The 19837-nt window shown below is 49.1% G+C and overlaps 1 protein-coding gene across 1 annotated transcript in view; it reads right to left on the reverse strand.

Moving 5' to 3' along the window:
• The window catches only part of ITGB5 (integrin subunit beta 5), a 61251-nt gene that overhangs the window by 26899 nt on the left and 14515 nt on the right, over window positions 1-19837 (reverse strand). The window contains exons 4-9 of the mRNA XM_029085752.1: window positions 17050-17218; window positions 10791-10952; window positions 9262-9357; window positions 8156-8245; window positions 3890-4024; window positions 1-120 (exon numbers count right to left, since the gene is read on the reverse strand). Of these exons, the coding sequence (XP_028941585.1) occupies window positions 1-120; window positions 3890-4024; window positions 8156-8245; window positions 9262-9357; window positions 10791-10952; window positions 17050-17218 (772 nt within the window). The remainder of the gene's footprint in view (window positions 121-3889; window positions 4025-8155; window positions 8246-9261; window positions 9358-10790; window positions 10953-17049; window positions 17219-19837) is intronic.

Consider the following 19837-nt stretch of genomic DNA (forward strand, 5'->3'; position numbering starts at 1 on the left):
GCAGTTGTAGGTCACCACCACCTCCAACGTGTCCCGAAAGCCAGCGGGCTTGATGGTGAAGGTGTGGGAGGTGTCCTCAGCAGGGCAGCTCCGTGCCTCCACAGCCACCTCAAAGGAAACCTGGAGGACAAGTTGAGATGTAAGTTAACACACACGGCCCCAGAACAGCTGCCAAGGGTGTCCTGGGAAGGAAGGCAGGAGGAAAAGCCATGGAGGGACTCCCTGGAGCAGGGCCACGCTCAGTACATCAAGCTTCGTTCCCAAGTGTGCAAAAAAACCCCAAAACAATTGCATGTCTAGTGAGGGCATCTACAGCTTGATGCACCATCATCTGCCAGTCCCACGAGGAGTTCAGCATCCTTAATGTTTTAAAACTCATAACTGTCAGCCATCAGCAGTAATTTTCCCCATCAGGGTCCACTGGATTCTGAGAAGTGGGAAGGAACCTGCCTATTCACATGGAATAAACAGAGCAAAACTCCAGCAAATAGCCCAGTTTTCATGCTATTAAAAATAATAAACTTTGTTGAAACCAAGCACTAGCTTGGATTTAACCAGTGCAGCACAAGGGCCTGAGGTGCTTACACAATCATGGATTTAGAAGGTTTTACAGGAATCTTGATCTGCATGTAGAGATTTGCAATAGTCACATGGTCCCAAGCTTCCAGCACTCTGCTAATGGGCCACTTTTGACAGCTGCTTCTGTTAAGGCTGGCTTCAGAAGGATTATACATCATGATATGCTTACACACCACCCCCCTACTCATCTTCCCTTGCTACAAACCAGTGTCAGGAATTTTCTCCCTGGGAAAACCAAGACCATCCTAAGGCCACTTGCTTGGCCCTTGATTTAATCCTAATGTTTGGTGAGGGTCTTGGTCTTGGGCTGGATGGAGCTGCCCAGAGCTGCTGGTTAGCAGGGAGGATTAACCTTATTCCAAGGAAACAAGCCCTACTCCTACGTGTCAGGAGGGAATGATTTTCCTCTGGAGACATTTGGGGTCACCTTGAGCTCTCACTGCTGGCACCATCCTGCATGGCAAGGGGTGACATGCAGACAGCGGCACATCAGCCACCTCCAGCCAGGAGAGCTGCACCTCATGAAGTCCCCCTTGACCCCCTTCCCATTCCCAAGGCCTGAAGTAATTAGGCAACAAGCTCAAATTACAGAGGAGGAGGAGATCAGAAAGCAAGATAATCCTGGGTAATCCTGCTCCCTTTCACTCCCTGACACCCATGTCCCCAGGACTAAACCCCAGCAGATTAGGATCCAATGCCAGTGTGATCCTCTTTGGGGAAACTTTCTTAGCAGGAGTCAAATCTTGATTCATGTGGAAGCAATGGGGTTGAGAGCAGCTGAACAAAAGGGGATGGATCATAGAATCATAGAATCAGGGTTGGAAGGGACCTTAAAGATCATCCAGTTCCAACCCCCCTGCCATCAGCAGAGACACCTTCCACTAGACGAGGCTGCTCAAAGCCTTATCCAACCTGGCCTTGAACACTTCCAGGGAGGAGCATCCACAGCTTCTCTGGGCAACCTGTGCCAGTGTCTGACCTGAACTTCTTCCTAATATCTCATCTAAACCTCCCCTCTCCCAGTTTAAAGCCATTACCCTTTGTTCTATCACTACCTGCCCTTGTAAGAAGTCCCTCTCCAGCTTTCCCTGTAGCCCCTTCAGGTACTGGAAGGCCGCTAGAAGGTCTCCCTGAAGCCTTCTCTTCTCCAGGCTGAACAGCCCCAACTTTCTCAGCCTGTCCTCACAGGAGAGGTGCTCCAGCCTTCTGATCATCCTTGTGGCCTCCTCTGAACTCTCTCCAGTAGGTCCATGTCCTTCTGATGTTGGGGGCCCCAGAACTGGATGCAATACTCCAGGTGGGGTCAGTACTCCATGGAGGGACAGGACACCCACGATCCTGTGGCATGTCTGCCTGTGCAAGCTCCCTGATACTCAGGTGCAACTAAAATGGGAAGAGGTACCAGTGCCAGCTCCCTGCTGCACCCCAAATCTTCTGCTGCCTGGGCAGAAGATACCCCCAGTTCATCCAGATCAGGAGAGCCAGTTGTTCCCGCTCAGGCCATCAGCCTCTGCAGATACAGGTACACAAGTACCCACTGCCAAACCCCTTTACAGCACGAGCTGCAGTGGCTCGAGCAACCCCCCTGCTCGTGCCAAAGGCGGGAGCCCAAGATCAACTACCAGATTAACTCTGCTACCTCGGGGGCTGAGGCTTTGGGGTGGGAACAAGGAGGGCATGTGCCCAGCGCAGCAACGCTCCAGGGATTGCTTTTACCCGTCCATCGGAGATCCAGTAAAGCCAGCTAAAAAAGCAGAGGCCACCTCTCTTTTAACACTTTGCATGATCCTTATTTGGCAGGGTAAAAATCCAGCTACTGTTGACTCTTTCAGACTATTTTTATATGCCTCAGTGCTTAGAGCTCTGGTATGTTTGCAGAGCTGCTCTTCTCAAATAAGGCAATAGGTTTCCTAACAAACCCACACCCGTGTCCTCGCAGGCAGCAAAAGCCTGCAGAAGCAGAGGCGCTTCCCCACTGGTCTGAGCCCTCCTGCCCCAGCCCTGCAGCCCAGCAACTCGTGTATGTGCATCAACATTAAATTTTAACAAGCAAAGCTTAGTCTGTTTATTTATTTGTTTTTTTAATAAAAAAGCACAGGAAGCATTGTGCTGTGTATACTATTATCATTAAGGGGCAAACTATATTTTTATCCTGTGCTGTCATCCAATAACCCTTGGAACTGAACACACGAGAGGAGGGTTGCTGCCCTTCTGAGCACCCTCGCTTTTTTTGCAATACCTCCAAAGTTAACCATGACCTCTTCACTCTGGAAAAGATGGGTTTAGATTAGAATCATAGAATTATTTTGGTTGGAAAAGACCCTTCAGATCATCTAGTCCAACCGTAAAACTAATACTGTCAAGTCCACCACTAAACCATGTCCCTAAGCATCACATCTACACATCTTTTAAATCCCTCCAGGGATGGTGACTCCACCACTTCCCTGGGCAGCCTGTTCAAGTGCTTGACAACCCTTTTAGTGAAGAAATTTTTCCTAATATCTAATCTAAATCTCCCCTGGAGCACATTGAGGCCATTTCCTCTCGCCCTATCACTTGTTAGGTGGGAGAAGAGACCAACACCCACCTCACTCCACCCTCCTTTCAGGTAGTTGTAGAGAGCGAGGTCTCCCCTCAGCCTTCTCTTCTCCAGACTAAACAACCCCAGTTCCCTCAGCTGCTTCTCATAGGACTTGTGCTCCAGACCCTTCCCCAGCTCCGTTGCCCTTCTCTGGACACACTCCATCACCTCCATGTCCTTCTTGTAGTGAAGGGCCCAAAACTGAACACAGTCCTTGAGGTGCCGATTATAGGGGGATGATCACTTCACTCATCCTACTGGCCACACTACTTCTGACACAAGCCAGGATGCCAATACAAGCCAGGATTCTCAGACAGTAACAAGGAAACCCTGATTATTTAACAGACCAGGAAAAGACCAGCAGACCATGGCAAAAAAATTCACAAGTGAGAGCATTTCAGAAATATCTGGGATTATGGGATAAAAAGGCTCATTCCTGACTATTACATCCCACTGCCTGATTAAGACCTTTGGGCTCAGAGTGTTGTACACAAGACATCTCAATTCCATCTTTCCTCATAGCTGACCTTGGGCTGATCTATACCACCCACAGACACTTCTAGCCGAGTCACTTTCCAAGGGTTTCTATATTAACATGGTATGGTGTGAGGAGAACAGAGGAAGATGAGCTGTATTTTTTTTTGCCCAGGACCACTCATTGAGAGGGGTAAGCAGCTGCATGGGGTGTGAAACAGCCTCTCCAGAAGATGGACAGAAAGGCAGACTCACCGTATCTCCAATTTTGAGATCCCCACACTTCCTGAGCCCGGGATAGGATAATCCATCTTGGCAAGTAGCAGTGAAGGTCAAGCCAATATCCTCAGGGCTGTCCCAGACTGTGAGCTCCACCTTGGACCGAATGCTCTAGAAACACAACAGGAAAGCAAACTGTCAGGTTCCCAAAGGCAGGTGAGCATCTTCTGTGTTAGTTTCTTCTCCTGATGTTTTCAAAGGGGGCTAGGACATCTCTGCACCTATATAAAAAAAAAAAAAAAAATCACCTGTGCAAAGACAGTGACATTTAGGTTTAACTTAACCAGCTCAGGAGTCTTCTGATTAATGCAGCTAGACTCATAGGGAGCTGCCTGCAATCCCTGCGGGTGGTTTAAGCCTTGTAGGACAGTCGTGATGGCCACTGAAGCCAGCATTGAAAAGATGGATGCACAAGAAAAAGAAGGAAGAAAATATTCTTGACCAAAAATGGCATCAGAGCCGAAGGTCAGAGCCTTGTACACAGATCTGCACCTCCTCCTCCCCTTAGCAAAGTGCAAAGTCTGATTCTCCACTGGCAGTCGTCCTGTGACGTCTGTCATATAGCACAGAGAAAGTGTAAACCTGCACCAGATCTGTCCTGCTTCATTGATTTCACCCAACTGGTCAGAAAAATTTACTTTCCCTCTTAGGAGGAAACAGCAAACAAAAAGTACCCTTTCAGATGTGTCAGCTGGAAACACCACCATGGGAAAAAATAAATGAAAAATCTCTTTCTTTGTGAAACTTTTCAAAGTGAAAAACATTTTCCATCAGCGAGGTTTTGGTATGCTCCTACCCTCTTCCTTCTGATTCTCATCTCCCCGCTTTGCTGCACACACAGACTTTTTAAGTCAAAACAAAGTTTATAAGTATTAATTCAGAATGAGGTTGTTTTGTTTCATTCTTACAATAGCTGGAACTGATTTTATTTTTTTTACAAGTAGTCCAAAAAAGACAAAGGTTTTCAAAATGGAGTTTTTTCTATAAATACATTTATTTTCCAAAGCCAGCTTGCAGCTCCATCCTTCCCCCCCTTGTCCCCAAGTGTCAATGAAGCAGCTAGATTAAGGAACGGTGCTAATCAGACCTCTCGCCAGTCCATGTGGTGACAAAGCCAGGGTTCACACACCAGCAAAGAGCTAACACTTTTGGAAATGGATGGGAAAATGAGTTTTGTCCAGGCCAATCTGAACAGCCCTTGAAGAAAAAAAGGAATAATTTCCCATCTCTCTGCTGTAATGGAGGAGCCATTCATGGGGTGGCAATTTGGACCATACAGAGCATCCATCACCTGTGGGATGAACACCACACATGCCTGTAAAGCTGAACATATTGCTCTGCCCAAAATTGTCCCACAGAATTCTCACAGAAGCCACCTCATGTTCCCCCCTCTGCTACCAAAACCTTGCCATGCAAACCCAATACAGTCCCACAGAAATCAGCCGTCACAATGATACTCTCTCCCATCTTCCTGACCAGAGTATCTCATCCGGGACACGGAGGACAGGACACCAAGCCAGACCTTGCTATGACCTTGTGAGGGCCCTACCTATGTTCTTCCACAGATACCAAGATTTCTCGTTAGCCCTATATAGTAATGCTATTAGCTTAATGGCAATGCTATTGTTATGAGCCACTTTGCAGCGTTACACAGCAATAACTTCTCACAGCACCGCAGCCACCACTAAGGGTGACTGTGGGATTTTGTCAAAAGTTGAGGTTACCATGAGGAAACCATTTTTTACCATTTTTCTTTGCTGTTCCCCAAGCCTGCTGCACCTTCAGGGACAAGCAGAGGATGATGGAGAGACCTAGAGGCAGGACCTGGTCCTGAGATGGAGCAATGTCTTTGTCTGAAATAAAGCTGTCTGCTATAGCCCAGGGGAAACTCAAAGGATGGACTATTTCAGTGCAAAACACAAGTAGATCCTGAGCCAGAAGCAGCTCCAGGGATGGCTGGTGTGAAGGCCACCCACCACCTGCCATGGGAAACCCATCAGTGGTGTAACAACAAACACATCTGAGACCTGCCTGGATTGGGTTTAGGAAAGCAGTTTTTAAACCAACATCCCATTTGCTACCTTTGGTCCAAACCCAGGCAGAGACCCCCCGGCACCACATCAGCCCAGGCACAGCCTCCCAGGAGCCTCTCTGTCTCCCAGGCGCCTCTCCATCTCCCAGGCATGCTGAGATCTGGGGAAAAAGGTTTTTTCCCCCTAGTGAGGACAGAGAAAAAAAGCTGTTCCTGTTCTCTTTTGTTTCATGTCCATCCGGATAAGGGCGAGGTGACAGCACACTGGGCAGAAGAAAAAGGGAGACAGAAGATGAAGAGATGGGGGAAAGTGATCTCAGGGGTAAGGTAAGACTCAGCAAGTCTGATGTTTGCATCAGTGGAGGGTAGCAGACAAGAGAGGACCAGAGATGGCCAAAGCACTGATGAGCATAGGCTGAGCCCGGGCCCAGGGCATCAGCCACTGCCACCCCGCAGGAGGTGGTGGTCCCTGTTGCAGATGAAGGGTTTCTCCAGACTCAGAGTTTCCTTTCCATAAGATTTTCTCCAGACTCAGAGTTTCCTTTCCCACTTGGGAAAACAGGAATTTTAGCCTTCACCCTCAGTGAGAATTTCCTCCTTCATTTCAGGAAAAAACAAAGCTACCAAGAGGAGACAGCTGGGTGGAGGCCAGGTTTCCCGTGGCCCCACACTAGCCACGGCACAGGCAGGAGCTGAAAGCTCCCAACAGCACATCTGAGGATCCCAGCCTACACCCACCACTCAGCTGAACATGCAAGAAACCAGCCCAGGTTGCAGCAGCAGTTCATCCTGGCTGCTCCTTCCATGGGGCATCTTGGTCTCAGCATCCTGGTGGTTTCCAGCCAGCTGCACTGGATAGCCCACAAGCAAAGAGAGGGAGGGAGCAGGGATGGGGGCATCAGATCCCCAGCAGTTTTCATCAGCTTATGTCTATCTGCAAAGGCCTGAGGGGTGGTTAAATGGAGGCACAGATGCATGTTACAGCTGGGAAAATGAGGCAAAGGGAGGTTTTCATGCAATGGCACTGAGACAACATGCAAAGTCAATGTGGAGTGAGTGCTCATTTCCTTCTCCCCAGCTAAGCAGCTTACTCACAAGACCCTCCTTCCTCAAGGGGACAAACTGGACAATTGAGCTTTTGTTTTGCAGTATCTCCAGGGCCTCATTAGCAGCATTAACTGCTCATTGCCTTTCCTCAGAGAGTGAAGCTTTGGGAAGCACTCTTCCCAAGGGCATAACCTAATGATGCTTTAACTGCAGGGAGCTGTGGGGGAAGGAAAGATGAATGTTACAGGTCATGCAAAGCACAGCAAATCCTACATGACATCTGGATGTGTAAACTCCTCCAAAAAAGTCCTTCCTCACTCCCTTGCACTGATGAGCATCATACCAAGCAGAAGGCCATGCAGCCATCAAAAGTTGTGTTCACAAGTCTTATGCATGAAGAACCCTACCTGAAGGCTGACTCATTATGGAGTCAGATCACCACGCCCAGCACCTAAACAGCAATGTCCTTCCAGGAGTGCAAAGAGTCAATCCGTAAGAATTCAGGGAGAAGTCAACAGAAATGTCGACAACTAACTACCGGAAAAACGTGCAATTTTTGGTCTGCTTCTAATTGATCTCCTCCCTTGATCTCCATGGAGATGGACAGCATCAGGTCAGTGGTACAACTGCAGGTCCTTTGCTGTCCCACATGGTCCCTAGCACAGCAGGGCAGGCTGCACTGGCAACGCCGCATAGGCAGGGCTCCTTTGGGACCCAAGAGACACCGTGATGCTCATGGGTTGCTGAGGACAAACTCGCACAGGATGGAGACCAATGAAAGAATGTGACATTAGCCAGAGCCCTGTCACATCCGTGGGAGGCCTCTGAACATCAAATACCAAAGAAATAATCTATTTTATGTACAGGTGAGGGTGCTCTGTGAGAGAACTGTTTTAGATCAGGGCTATATTTTGACAGCAGTTCTGCACGAGGGATATGGGGTGCAATGTCTGCTTCGCCACAGGCTCCCTTGGACCTCCCTGTGCTCCTTCTCCACCTCACACATCTTCTTTCCCTCCCCGGGGTGGATGCCCAGCCTCAGTGGTGCACAGGGGACAGGGGAGTCAGGCGGCCAAGACGGGTGGAGCTGGCCGGGGAGAGGCGAGGCGGCCGAGCTCTTGGCGCTGCGCATCACAGCAGCTGCGGTATTAAAATGCACTTACGTTGTAGGCCTTAACGATCAGCTCGATGATATTCTTGGAATCTTTGTGCAAAATCTCCACTGTTGTCCCAGGAATCAAGGCGGTGAAGTTCTTGGGGGGAAAAGAAAAGAAAAAAGGCAAATGATAGAAAACACTGAGATGTGGAGAGGAAAGCAAAGGGTGAGGAGGGACTGACCCCGTGCCAAGGACACTGGCCACACACCCTGCCCTGTGTCTGGTGGTGTACATGGCATGGCTTGGCTCCTCTTAATGTGGAGCTTTTGGAAGCAAAGCATTGCTAACATGGCATGTCAAATGCTAAACAAAGCTTGTGGCCAAGGACAGGGACTAACGGACCCAGGTCTGCTGCCAGAGGGGACAAGACCCAGCCATCATGCACTTGGGAGAGCCGGCACGGCAGGGAGGGAGGTGCAGCTGCCCCGTCTCGCCTCCCCACCCACCAGTATCCCCGGGAGAGGGGGTGGAGAATGAGCTCAGCCCAATCTCCGCGGGCAAGCAGCAGCATCTCGACCGTAGCAACACGGCTGGTTGTTGTTTTTTGCTCGATCCTCGAGAGCTGGAGTAGAGATTTCCGAAAGCGCCTGAAACACCTCCCTGCATCTGCAGAGGAGCGAGACCCTGCGGGGCAGCTCCAGACACAGGCCGGCCCTTGGGGCTCAGGTCACCTTTTCCTTTCCAGGGAGTTCAAATTGTATGTGGCGCGTCGGGGCCCTGGACTCCGTGATGGAAAAACACAGCTGGGCAGAAACACTGTGTGCGATTAGGTAATGGGATTAAGTCACTGCAGAATGGGTTGAACAGGTTTCTGCTCTCTCGCATGCTGCACGGCTGGCAGCCATCCGAGCATCAGGATTAAGCAAGAGTCTATTTTAGGTCTTCACATGCTCGCTAACATATATATGTTTGCTCTAAGAAGCTTTGGTGCTTTTTGCTGACGGGACTAAGAGGGGAGGGATGACGGGCTGAGCCTCGCCTGCCTGCAGCTGCCTGCCCATGCCCATGTGCACACACACTTGCGGCTGCCTCTGCTCCATGGTGCTGCCAGGAAGATGCTTTCACAAGGCATTTAAATCTCCCCCCAGCCTGGGTGGCTCGGCAGCACTTACCTTGTACAGGACGTAATGACTTTTTGTAACAGCAAAAATCAGGTGGATGTTGTTTTCGGCAAGTTTCTCCCCAAGAAGCGCCAGGGAAGGATAATCCTAAGGGCACAAAAAGGGCAGAAAGACTGATGGGTAACACAGAAACGAAGACTAATTTCATTGCTGTTCTCCTCCCAACAAAGAAATGTGGTATGTTTCGCTGTGGGATGAAGTCCCTGGTGTACCAGTACAATCCCAGCTCAAACAGTAGAAATTCTGTCATCCCTTAAATATTTCTGTTACACCCTTCACTAGAATATATGACTGACAACACCAGTAGCTACAGCAACACCTGAAACACTGGACTTCTTTATTTCCTATTTCTGCTTTCCCATCAGCCGATGCATGTGTAACAAGCTGGCTGCTATCTCCAGGGATGCAAGACAGGGAGATCTAGAACTGCAGGACGTGGAAATGTATGATTTTTCTCTCAAAGCAGAAACATCCACTGCCTGCTCTTTCTGCATACTGGAACCATGAAGTGATTATGATAAGCTCTTGAGTTCTGTAGACTTCCCAGACAGAGAGGATGGCAGGAAGATACTGCTCTAGCTATCCACAAGCAACGAAGAAATGAACCAGGGCTCACTTTCAAGAGACCAGCTTGAATTTAAAACCCCTGGCTGCCTCCGAAGTGCTGTCCTTGGGAAAAACCACCTTATTCACTTGCAGACTGGAGGGCTGATTGAGAGCCTCCAAGACTCAAACATGGAAAGACAAAGGCAGCATCCTTATGTCAGCTCCCCAGCATAACTCCACATCAGTACGGGGGTTGTACTTGGTACACATATGCTTGCTAGGATTGCCCAGGTCAGTGGAAGGAGGGTTTCTCCGAGGACCCTAGCTTCCATGCAGAAACACCTCCTGTTATGAGGTGACATTCATGCAGGAACAAAAATCATAAGTAGTGCTTGTGATCTGCTGAATAAAGCACCCTTCTGCAAAAGGACATGATAATGAGGCAGCAGGGAAGTGCTCATTCACCCCAGAAGCTTCCTCCACTGAGTTTAAGTTCAAAAAAAGGGCCGTTTACTACTAAGACCTATGTTAGTGTTGTGCTCAAAGGCTGTGAATAAGAGGAGCATCCTGTTGTGCTTGCTAGTGTAGCCACATCAAGGCAGACTCAGCCTTCCCAGGATGAAGCTGACAGTCCACCGGACACTTTGGAAAAGGGATGACATATGACATCTTTCCTCTACACTTTGCAGGCAAATCTGATGCACTTCAAGACACCAAGTTACTTTTCCCTCCCTTGAATGAGCCCTGGAGGAACTCGCTAAGCTCCTAAGCCATTTTTGAGCATCACAGAAGCATTCACTGTGGGGTGATGCCCAAGGTGAACAGCAAATTTTATTTGCAAACTGCAGGACCAGGTGAAACCATGCTGGTCAGGGGCTGTGTTTGCCAGAAGCTGCTGGATTTGTTGGTGGCTGGTCTCCAGAAAGGTCCACCAACACCCCGAGGTCTCTGAGGCCCCCCGTGTCCCCCCTCACCAGCTGGCTGGATGCGCTGTACTCATTGGCTTCGTTCAGGTGGCACTGGCCATCGTGGGGCTGCACCAGCCCCCCCAGCTTCCCATCCAGGGCTATGTGGGGCACGTCATCCGTCGTGAAGACCAGCAGGTGAGATGCCTCCTTACGCCAGCCAATCTTCTCCTGCAGAAAAACAAACCCCGTGAGATAGCTGGTCTGCCCCTGCCAAGCCCACACTTCGCCCCTCACCCTGCACATGGTCCCAGCCACGTGCCCATCCAGCAGCAGACCCGTTAGCAGTAATTAGAAGAGTACCATGCTCCTGTCCATCCAGCTCTGGTAAGAAAATAAAATGTCAGTGGCTCATCTAGCGTTTCCCAGCACCTCCTTCCAACACACTTACTTAAAAAGGCATGAGGAGGTATGTGGACTGTCCACCAGACCTTCTCTACTCAGATCCAAGAATAAGAATTTCAGCTGCTTTTATAGCCAAAGGAGACCTGCCAACTTCCTCCACACACATTAATCTGACCTTGTTTCCTCAGCTCTGCAGAGCAGCCAAGGCAACAGCGAGAGCTGCAATATCCCTGCTCAGCATTTTCATTACCGCCTGCTCATAAAGGCTGTTTCTGAGCTGTGATGCACAAAGTGAAGTCCCTGCCCGAGGGGGCTGGCTTTGGTGCACCCACATGCATAGGCACTCTGCCCTGGTCCCCTTCAGCACACATCTTCTGGAAGCCATGGTGCCTCCAAGCCTCCTGCCATGTCTTTGTACACCACCACGCATGCTGCGAACAGCTCAATCCCCCCTGCACCACAGCCCAGAGGGGCAGGGACGCACATAGCTGGAGCAGAGCGTGGCAGGGGGACCTTTGGCAGTGGTTGCCTGCACTAATCTATGCACAACTGCCTTGCACAGCTCTGCTGTGAGCAACTTCCGCGTATTTAAAAACATGCTAATCCCAGGTCATGCTCAGGTGGTCTCTGTGAAAGCACTGAGATGTCAAGGACAGCACAAGAAGTGTCCTCCGAACCCCCCTTAGTCCCTCTGTGCAAGGACCATATATTATCACTGTCTTTGCATGCAGAGAGATGCAGGGACAGATTTTTTTTCAAGTAAAGGGATAAGATTTACATGATAAACATTTCCCTCCCATGGAGCTTCCACAGGTTTCCAGCTTTGCATCAGCCCAAGAAGCAGATCTGTGCCTACAACAGCACACTGAAGCAGTTTGTTGCAATGGAAGCGGAAGGAAACAGAGAAGCTGAAAGGAAATTTTTGGAAACCACAGCACTGCAGCACTGCTCCTGCTGCCAGCTCATGCCAAACCAGACAGGTTGAGGTCCCTCCTGCCAGCCATGGCCAGGAGATCCTGCTGGGGCAGAGACTGGAGCCAGAGAGCCCCATCTCCCAGAGCTTCCCCTTGGGCTGGCCATCCTGCCTGTCTGCTGGAGAAGACCCAGCCTCACACCTTCCCTCCTCACCTACATCCAGCATCCCCCTCCCTTCAGACCCCGGCTCAGACCAACACAGCACAAATCCCTTGGGAAGGGAAGAGGGAAAAGCTGGGAAAAGCTTACTGATGGGAACGCAGGGCAGATGAATATACCCAACTCCTCCAGAGCTTACAGCTCAGCTTATTCAGCAAAATCTGAACCCTGCCTTGGTTTACAGTAAGATGCTGGGCTACGAGCTGCCGCACCCGGCTGCAAAGACACTTCCTATGGAAAGTGCTGGCACGGGCAGGGCAAAGAGGGCAGAGCAGGCAGAAGGATGAGGAACGATGTCTGCCAGCGCAATTTTCACTTGCAAATGTGAGTCACAGCCCAAAGCTTGCTGATCTTTCCGATAAATATAACTCTTGCTTCAGGGACACTATTCCAGAGTAGATTTCCTTTTCCTCCCTATTGCAGAAGGTATTTTTATTTTAATAGCATTTTAAAGAGCCACACAACACAAATAAGGCCATAGGAAATCTTTGCCAACACACATCTTTTGCCATGTACCAGCACGTTACAGTCCAGCTCAGTATGCAATCAGGACTTTTTTGCTCTGCGAAGCAGGACTCATTCCACTGAAGTGACCCCAATGGACAAAAGGCAAAATCTTCATGCCAAAATGTAATTTCTTAAGAACTCAACCCAAACGTGATTACCACTCTAACAATACAAAATGCAGTTCTTGGTTTACTCAGCCACCAGACAGAAGCCCATCCAGTTCACTTTTCTTTGCATATGCAAAGCTGATTTTTATTTTTTTTTAATGATTGTGGTCAAGAAACTCCCAAAGAAATTAAAAAGATTAATTTGAGTTTAATTTCCTTAGAAATGCACTACACACAAAGAAACCAGGCTGCCTTCAAGCAGCAGTTACAAAGCCACTTTGGGGTGATGCTGCTGTTCACCTGCTTGCTAAGCCCACCTTTAAGTCAAGGGCTAAGCATCCCTTTGCAGACAAACTCTCCGTGTCTCTGACACACTTTCCCACATAAACAACATCAAAACTGCTTTGGTTGCTCAGTTGAGGAACCCACTTTCAGAAAGCAATGAGCACCCACACTTTTGGTGCCAATATCCAGGCACTAAGAGCATTTGATGCCTTAGAGCATCAGACCAGGGTTTCTGAGATGGGGGTGGTGAGTTGGTGCTGGTGCCACACCAAAAGGGCTGGAGACCTATGGAGAAAGCACCCAGAGAGGCTGGCACACCAAGGAGCTGCTGCATCTCACACTGCCTCTGCCAGCGGCTTCCAGGCGCTGGAAAATACAGCTCTTCAGCACACAGTTTCCACCGCCAAACCCAGAGCAGCACTCTGCTCCGCTTAAAACAAATAACCAACGAGACTTTCATTTATTTTTATTGGACTGGAATTGTTGAACAAAAAAACCTGCACTGATGTCTGCCCCCTCATCTGGTTTTTGATCCCCACGGGATATAAAGGATTTTGCAAGCAGGGGTGGGACCTGACCCAAAGCAGAGTGAAGTGAGAAGACATGTCTCCACAGGGCTGGACACGCTGTAGATCCTGCTCCTACAACCACCTGCAGTTGCCTCCCGTACCCCGAAAGAGCAGCTTCTCACTCCCGACAGCCAACAGCGACTGGCAAAACTGCCACAGCTGCCTCAGCACAGCCCTCCAAATCCGATTCAACAGGCTGCAAAACCCTGCATCACTATTTCCAAGCCTGAAATAAATATCTACATTTATGCTTTGGGTGCTGAATAGAAAAGGTTTAACTGCCAAAGTACAAACTGCCAGGAGACCCTCACCCTGGATTCATCAATATGTCGACCAGTTTCTCAGGTGCAGATCTTTTTGGAAAAAAGAAACAGATCCAGGTGCAAGACAAGGATGCCTTAGAGATTAAAAAACAAAACCTCCTTCATTTTCTGTAGCTCTGAAAGACACCTCAGTGTGTCCCAGATGTCTTGGCCATCTTCATCTCCAGTGTCTAGCAAGCACCAATCAAAACTATTTCAAAAGACACTGTATTTTCTAATCCAGCATTATCTCCTTGCTGCATCTTAGTATGTAAGACCTGAAACTTATACATACCACCAAGCCACATGATGCTTGCACTTAAAGAATGGCAGAAAACCAAAATACTACAAATGGAAAATGTAATTACAGAAGGTTGATTAATATTCCTGGCTAACCATTCTAGCGTCACGATAAAGGCTTATTGTCTCTGGCTCTTTCACAGTCTCCAGAATAACATTTACCATATCTTCATCTTTCAGAAAGGAGCCAAACCCTGGGCCTGCTCGTTAGTCTGTATTAGCTGTACAAACTTTCCCCGCTCCTTGGACTGAAAAAGAGGCCAAAAAATGACTTGAGTGTTACAGAGCTCTTCAGACAGCTCATGCAGAAGAAATGCTTGATACAAATTACAGCATAATAAATACCTAGTCAACAGAGTAGGTAGTGTTTCTGCCACCTCAGTGCTTGAAGGGGAGGAGAAGACCACACTCAGACACTGCAGTCTGGAAGCAGCAAGACTTTGCCATGGCATGACCGGCTCTCCTCAGGACACCCCCTTTGATGCCACAAGCTCTGCTGCTGAGCACAAAGTACTTCATGGTCAACACGTTACACTGCCCTAAAGGCAGGGGACTTCGTAAGGCATAACTGCCCTGAATCCTGGGGTTTGAATATGGTAGAGAGGGTGAAAGCTGGAAAAAGTTGCAGCATGCCAGAGAGATGCAATGGGGTACCATGGTAGTGATGAGGAAATCCACCCAAGAAGTCACCAAGATATCTGTATGCTGCTCTCCCTGCACCAGGGGAAAATAGTTCCTGAGTTACTAGAAACTACTGTCTGTGCAGGGTTTAGCCCCCATCAGACTTCATTAATCACTTCTGGATGCAAAGCACCATTCATTGAAGCAAAGAGCACCCTCACCAGGAAGCAATACTCCACTGCCACCCCAGATGTCTGACATCTTCACCTGCCTTGATGGTGCTGAGTCCCACCACAACCCACAGCCACTAAATGATCTGGGCCATCACTCGTCTGCCATGAGGGAAATCAATCACTAAGTTCCCATTTTGGCTACAGGGCTTAGAAGGTCAATCAGTTGTCCTGGGATTTTGGCTATTCTAACTCTGGATAGATGGAGCCTTTGCTGCTCATGCCTGTCATCAGCCAGCAGCTGCTCCACCCACAGCAAGGGGTTGCCAAGGGAGCCAAGTTCTGGTGCAGCAGGTTCTCCTGCCTGGCACACCGGTTCCATGGACTTTCTTTCCCACCCTTGAGCTCCAGTAATTAATTAACCACTGTGGCTGCAGAAATTTCTCTGTCATGACCTGTCACATCACGCCAAGAACCATGCAAGTACACACGCTCACCTCGGTTTACCCTTCCTAGAGGATGCTCAGTCCTGAATTTAGATGGCAGCAGCATATAAATTAATCTTCAGAATTTAGAAGGGACAAGGCTGGGCACTCAAGAACAACAGTCAAAGACTGCGGTTCTTACCAACAGTTTGAGACTGGCACAAATGTGCAGGAAATACCTTGCAGGTCTCCTGCCTTCCAGTAACACCGAGCCCTTGTGATACACACCGCAGTATTTCTGCATCGTAGGGAAATACTGTCCCATTTTTGCAATAAAGTGGTGGGATGGACTGCAAAAACTCACATGGTGGATGGCAAAACTGAGTCACCATCCTGAGATGTCTCTGCTCTAACCCTGAGAGCCACCTCTCCAAAACCGAGAAGCACTTTATGCCCAGACGAGCACTGTAGTTGTGCCAACAACAATATCTGTGCCAGGCTGGGAGAGGGAAGATGACTGTTCGGTGGCATCAGATCCAACAAGGCAGGTTCAGTCCTGCCAAGAGCATGAAGCATAAATGAAGCCAACTCAGGTGAGGGAAAATCTGGATTCCCACAAGCCTGTGTCCCATCACTCCTGCAGACGATGCCTATCTCCTGACTACCAAAAGCCAGACCCAGAAGAAAACACACCCAACCAAAAGGACTACACAAGGTTGGAGCAAACAAAAATCAAACTGTATGTCAAAAGGGGAAAAGCAACCGGAGCCATCCCTGGCGAGCAGGGCAGCTCAGCCACATGGCACCAGGTAGCAAACACTTCCATCTCTGATGCACAAAGGGATACGGAGCAACCCACTTACATATTCCAGAAAGATCTTCAAGCAAACACCTCCAAAAACTCTAAGGACGTGGTTAAGACGGTACCAAGTTAATGAACTTTATCTTTAATTACTGCTCACAGCTCCAGTTTTGCTGACAAAGAGCAAGAGCAAGCTATCAGTGCCTGGAGGTGGGATCATCCAGCCCCATGTGTCAAAGGGGGCAGGTATGAGCAGTTGGAACCAGCCCCACCCCTCTACATGGGTCAACCACTGCAAGATGTGTGTGACACACACTTAAGAAATGCATTAAGCCAACGCACAGTGTTGCTGCACACAAGTGTACATGAATCTTAAAGGATTTCATCCCAGGTGCTCAGGGATCAGCACCTACAAGTCTGATCAAATCTCAGCCCTAAATTTGCATTTGCAACTGCTCCGTTTTTACCCCTTTAAACTAGAAAAGATAGCAATCTTTTTTCTTTGTCTGTTCATGTACAAAACCACCCAAAAACAATAGCCTCTACTTTTCAAGGCATTTTTCATGGTTTCTGAAAGAAAAATTTAGTAGTTACGTCCAAGAAACGGCATATTGAAGCTTCACCCTAGTCCAGGAACAGAGCAGAGGAAAAATCCTCTTCTTTTGCTTTGCTTTAAAACTCCAGAAATCAGAGTGACTCACCTTGCACACGGCAGCCTGCAGAATCGCATCGAAACCGCCCTCTGGAGCATCGCGGTTGCGGGAAACCTTCTGTTTCTGAACTTCTTCGTTGAAACGGTCAACTTTATCCGTTAGGGACAAGAGGTGGCGGAAGCCAAAGGATGGGACACAGCTAGGGAACAGCTTGTAACTGCAAGAGGAACAGAGGAGTGGTCAGCTAGGAGGAACCTCACCCGCAGCCAAGGACTGCAGAAGCTGCCAGCAATACCAGGCTGGTCAGCAAAGCTCTCTTCAGAGGGATGAAATGCTTCCAGAAGGCTTCATGTTTTGGATGCTTCAATTTCTGGCTATTTATCTACAAAACTCTACAGTAGAGCCCATCTTTTTGGTTCCCTCCTGGTAGCTTTGAACAGCTGAAGTTTCCAGAGACCTCACCAGGACCAAACATCTCTCTGTAAGGTCCAAGTGGAGACACCAAGCAACGGCTCTGGAGTTTCAGCACCCATAAAGTGGTTTTCACACTGGAAGCTTGCAGTGCAGGATGAGACCCTCAGTGATGCGGAGGGCATGTTTCTCTCATAACAAATCCCAGGCTGAAACCAAAATACAGCGCTATTCTAGGTACTAAAAAGAAACCTAGCTCTGTTCCAGCTAAAAACCAGGACAGAGGGCCAGAGCCACCCTCCCCAGAAGCCCAGGATGGTGGGCTGGTGTCAAAGGGCACCACGCAGGAGCATCACTGCCGACAGCTACTTTGCCTCTGTTTTTCAATATGCATTTTCACTCTGTCACCCAGTTTTCTCGGCAATACGTGCCACCCCGCAGCCACCGCACGTCATCGGGCACTTGGCAATTGCACAACACAAGTGCATCCTCTCACTCTCCCTGCAAGCTGGTGAGCAAAGATCACCTCCGCTTTCCAGAGTGCCACTGGAGCAGAAAGGTAGGAGTGGTGCCCTAAGGCAGAGGAATGCCTCGGCAGGCTACCAGGAAAACTTCTTTTTCTGTATAAAAGAGAAGGCAGGTTTGGTGCTCACTACGTGGCTGGGAGAGCTCAGCAGAGGAGCTCTGACGGCGTGGGAAATCAGGGAGTGTGTGTAGGGGAGAGGGACAAGAAGGGTTAAGAAGGAAACGTGTCTAAAAAGGAGTTGGGCTGGCACTAATTCACTCTTATCTTCAAAGATAAAACCCAGAGAACAATTAAAGGCCTCTGCTGACACATGACCCACTATGGGCAAGTTGTAAGAAGCTTTTTACACAAAGGAGTATTTAATATTTACCACCCCTGGGAAATCAAATCCCTCACAAGGGACCTCACAGCAGGGATTTCCACCCGCACAGCCATGCTCACACCTAACCACAGGGCAGGTCCCACCACTCTGGGCCCAGCTGGCAATTAAAGCCATCCCTTGTGACCAGCCCCGTGCTCAGATTTGCAGCCCTGCTCACACCTAGGGCCAAGGTGAGGAGTGGGTGATGTGTGAAACCTCTGCACTGCAGGCTCTCAACAAGCAGCCCTCAGCCCATATGATACATCTGAGTGCTTGGTTTGCCAGAGACCCACTAAAGAAAGAAAACATGATGTACTGTAGGGTCCCACCTCTTAGGGTCTTATCCCCTGTATACCCTCTACAGACCTATAAGGATATATAATTTAGAATAGAATATAATATTTTCTGTTATTTCATCCTTTTTTTGTTTGTTTGTTTTACACTCCAAGTTTGCCATCAGAAGCTGGAGGCAGCACCAGGACAGAGGTCCCACCTCTTAGGGTCTCACTCCCTGTATACCCTCTACAGTCCTATGAGGATATAGGAGGAGGAAGAGGAGGAGGAAGAGGAGGAGGAAGAGGAGGAGGAAGAGGAGGAGGAAGAGGAGGAGGAAGAGGAGGAGGAAGAGGAGGAGGAGGAGGAGATTATGTGTAATTTTTTCTGTTTGTTTTACAGTCCAGGTTTGCTGGCAGAAGCTGCAGTCAGCAGCAGGACAGAGGATGGATATCTGAGTGACTATGCAAGGGCACACAGCAATGCCGGTGGGTTATCTCTGGCTGTAACCTCCCCCAAGTCCTATCTCAGATAGATCAGCAATTGGGTGTTCAGTCAAACCCTCTGCCTTCCTTATCTATATTTTTCAAATTTACTGTTTGTTTCCTTTGTATTATCTCTCTTGAATGACACCATGGCTGTGAGAGGCCACGTCCTGGCTCCCCAGGAGGTCCCACCCAGGATGCTGAGCCAGGAGGAGGGGTTGAGCAGCAAGCTGGGGTAGGAGGGAGGAGGCACGAGGGATTCCAGCCAGACCCCACACAAAAACACAGCCACATCCCACCCAGAAGGCCATTGCCAGGAAGAGGAGGAGGGAGCCTGGACTGGGGGGCAAAAAACACCCACCACAGCTCATGTTTACTTGCAGCTTTTTTTAGATACAAGCAGGCCACCAGACAAAGTCTACTTTGACACTAGAAAGAGCTGCAATCTAAACCACACCTGACAATCCAGCTCGCTGCCGCATCAGCGAGCCACCTGGGAGCAGCGACAGCCCACTCACAGAGCAAGCAGGGGAAGGTGATGCCACTGGAGAACAACGAGGAGCCAGAACCTCTGGTTTGGATGAAGAGGAGACAGATGGCAACTGGAAGGGAGTGCCCACCAAGCGAGCTGCCTTGGTCAATCCTTCCTAAATGGTGTTCCAGGCCAGACTGGCTTAATGTAACCCATAAACAGAAAAGCAACCACCTGGGTAAATCCAAAAGGAGATGCAGATAGCCTGATCGTGGTGGGAGAAGATGAGGTGACTCCAGTGAAAGGGA

Source organism: Antrostomus carolinensis, unplaced genomic scaffold (assembly GCF_000700745.2).
Source record: "Antrostomus carolinensis isolate BGI_N321 unplaced genomic scaffold, ASM70074v2 scaffold9227, whole genome shotgun sequence".
Taxonomy (NCBI): Eukaryota; Metazoa; Chordata; class Aves; order Caprimulgiformes; family Caprimulgidae; genus Antrostomus; species Antrostomus carolinensis.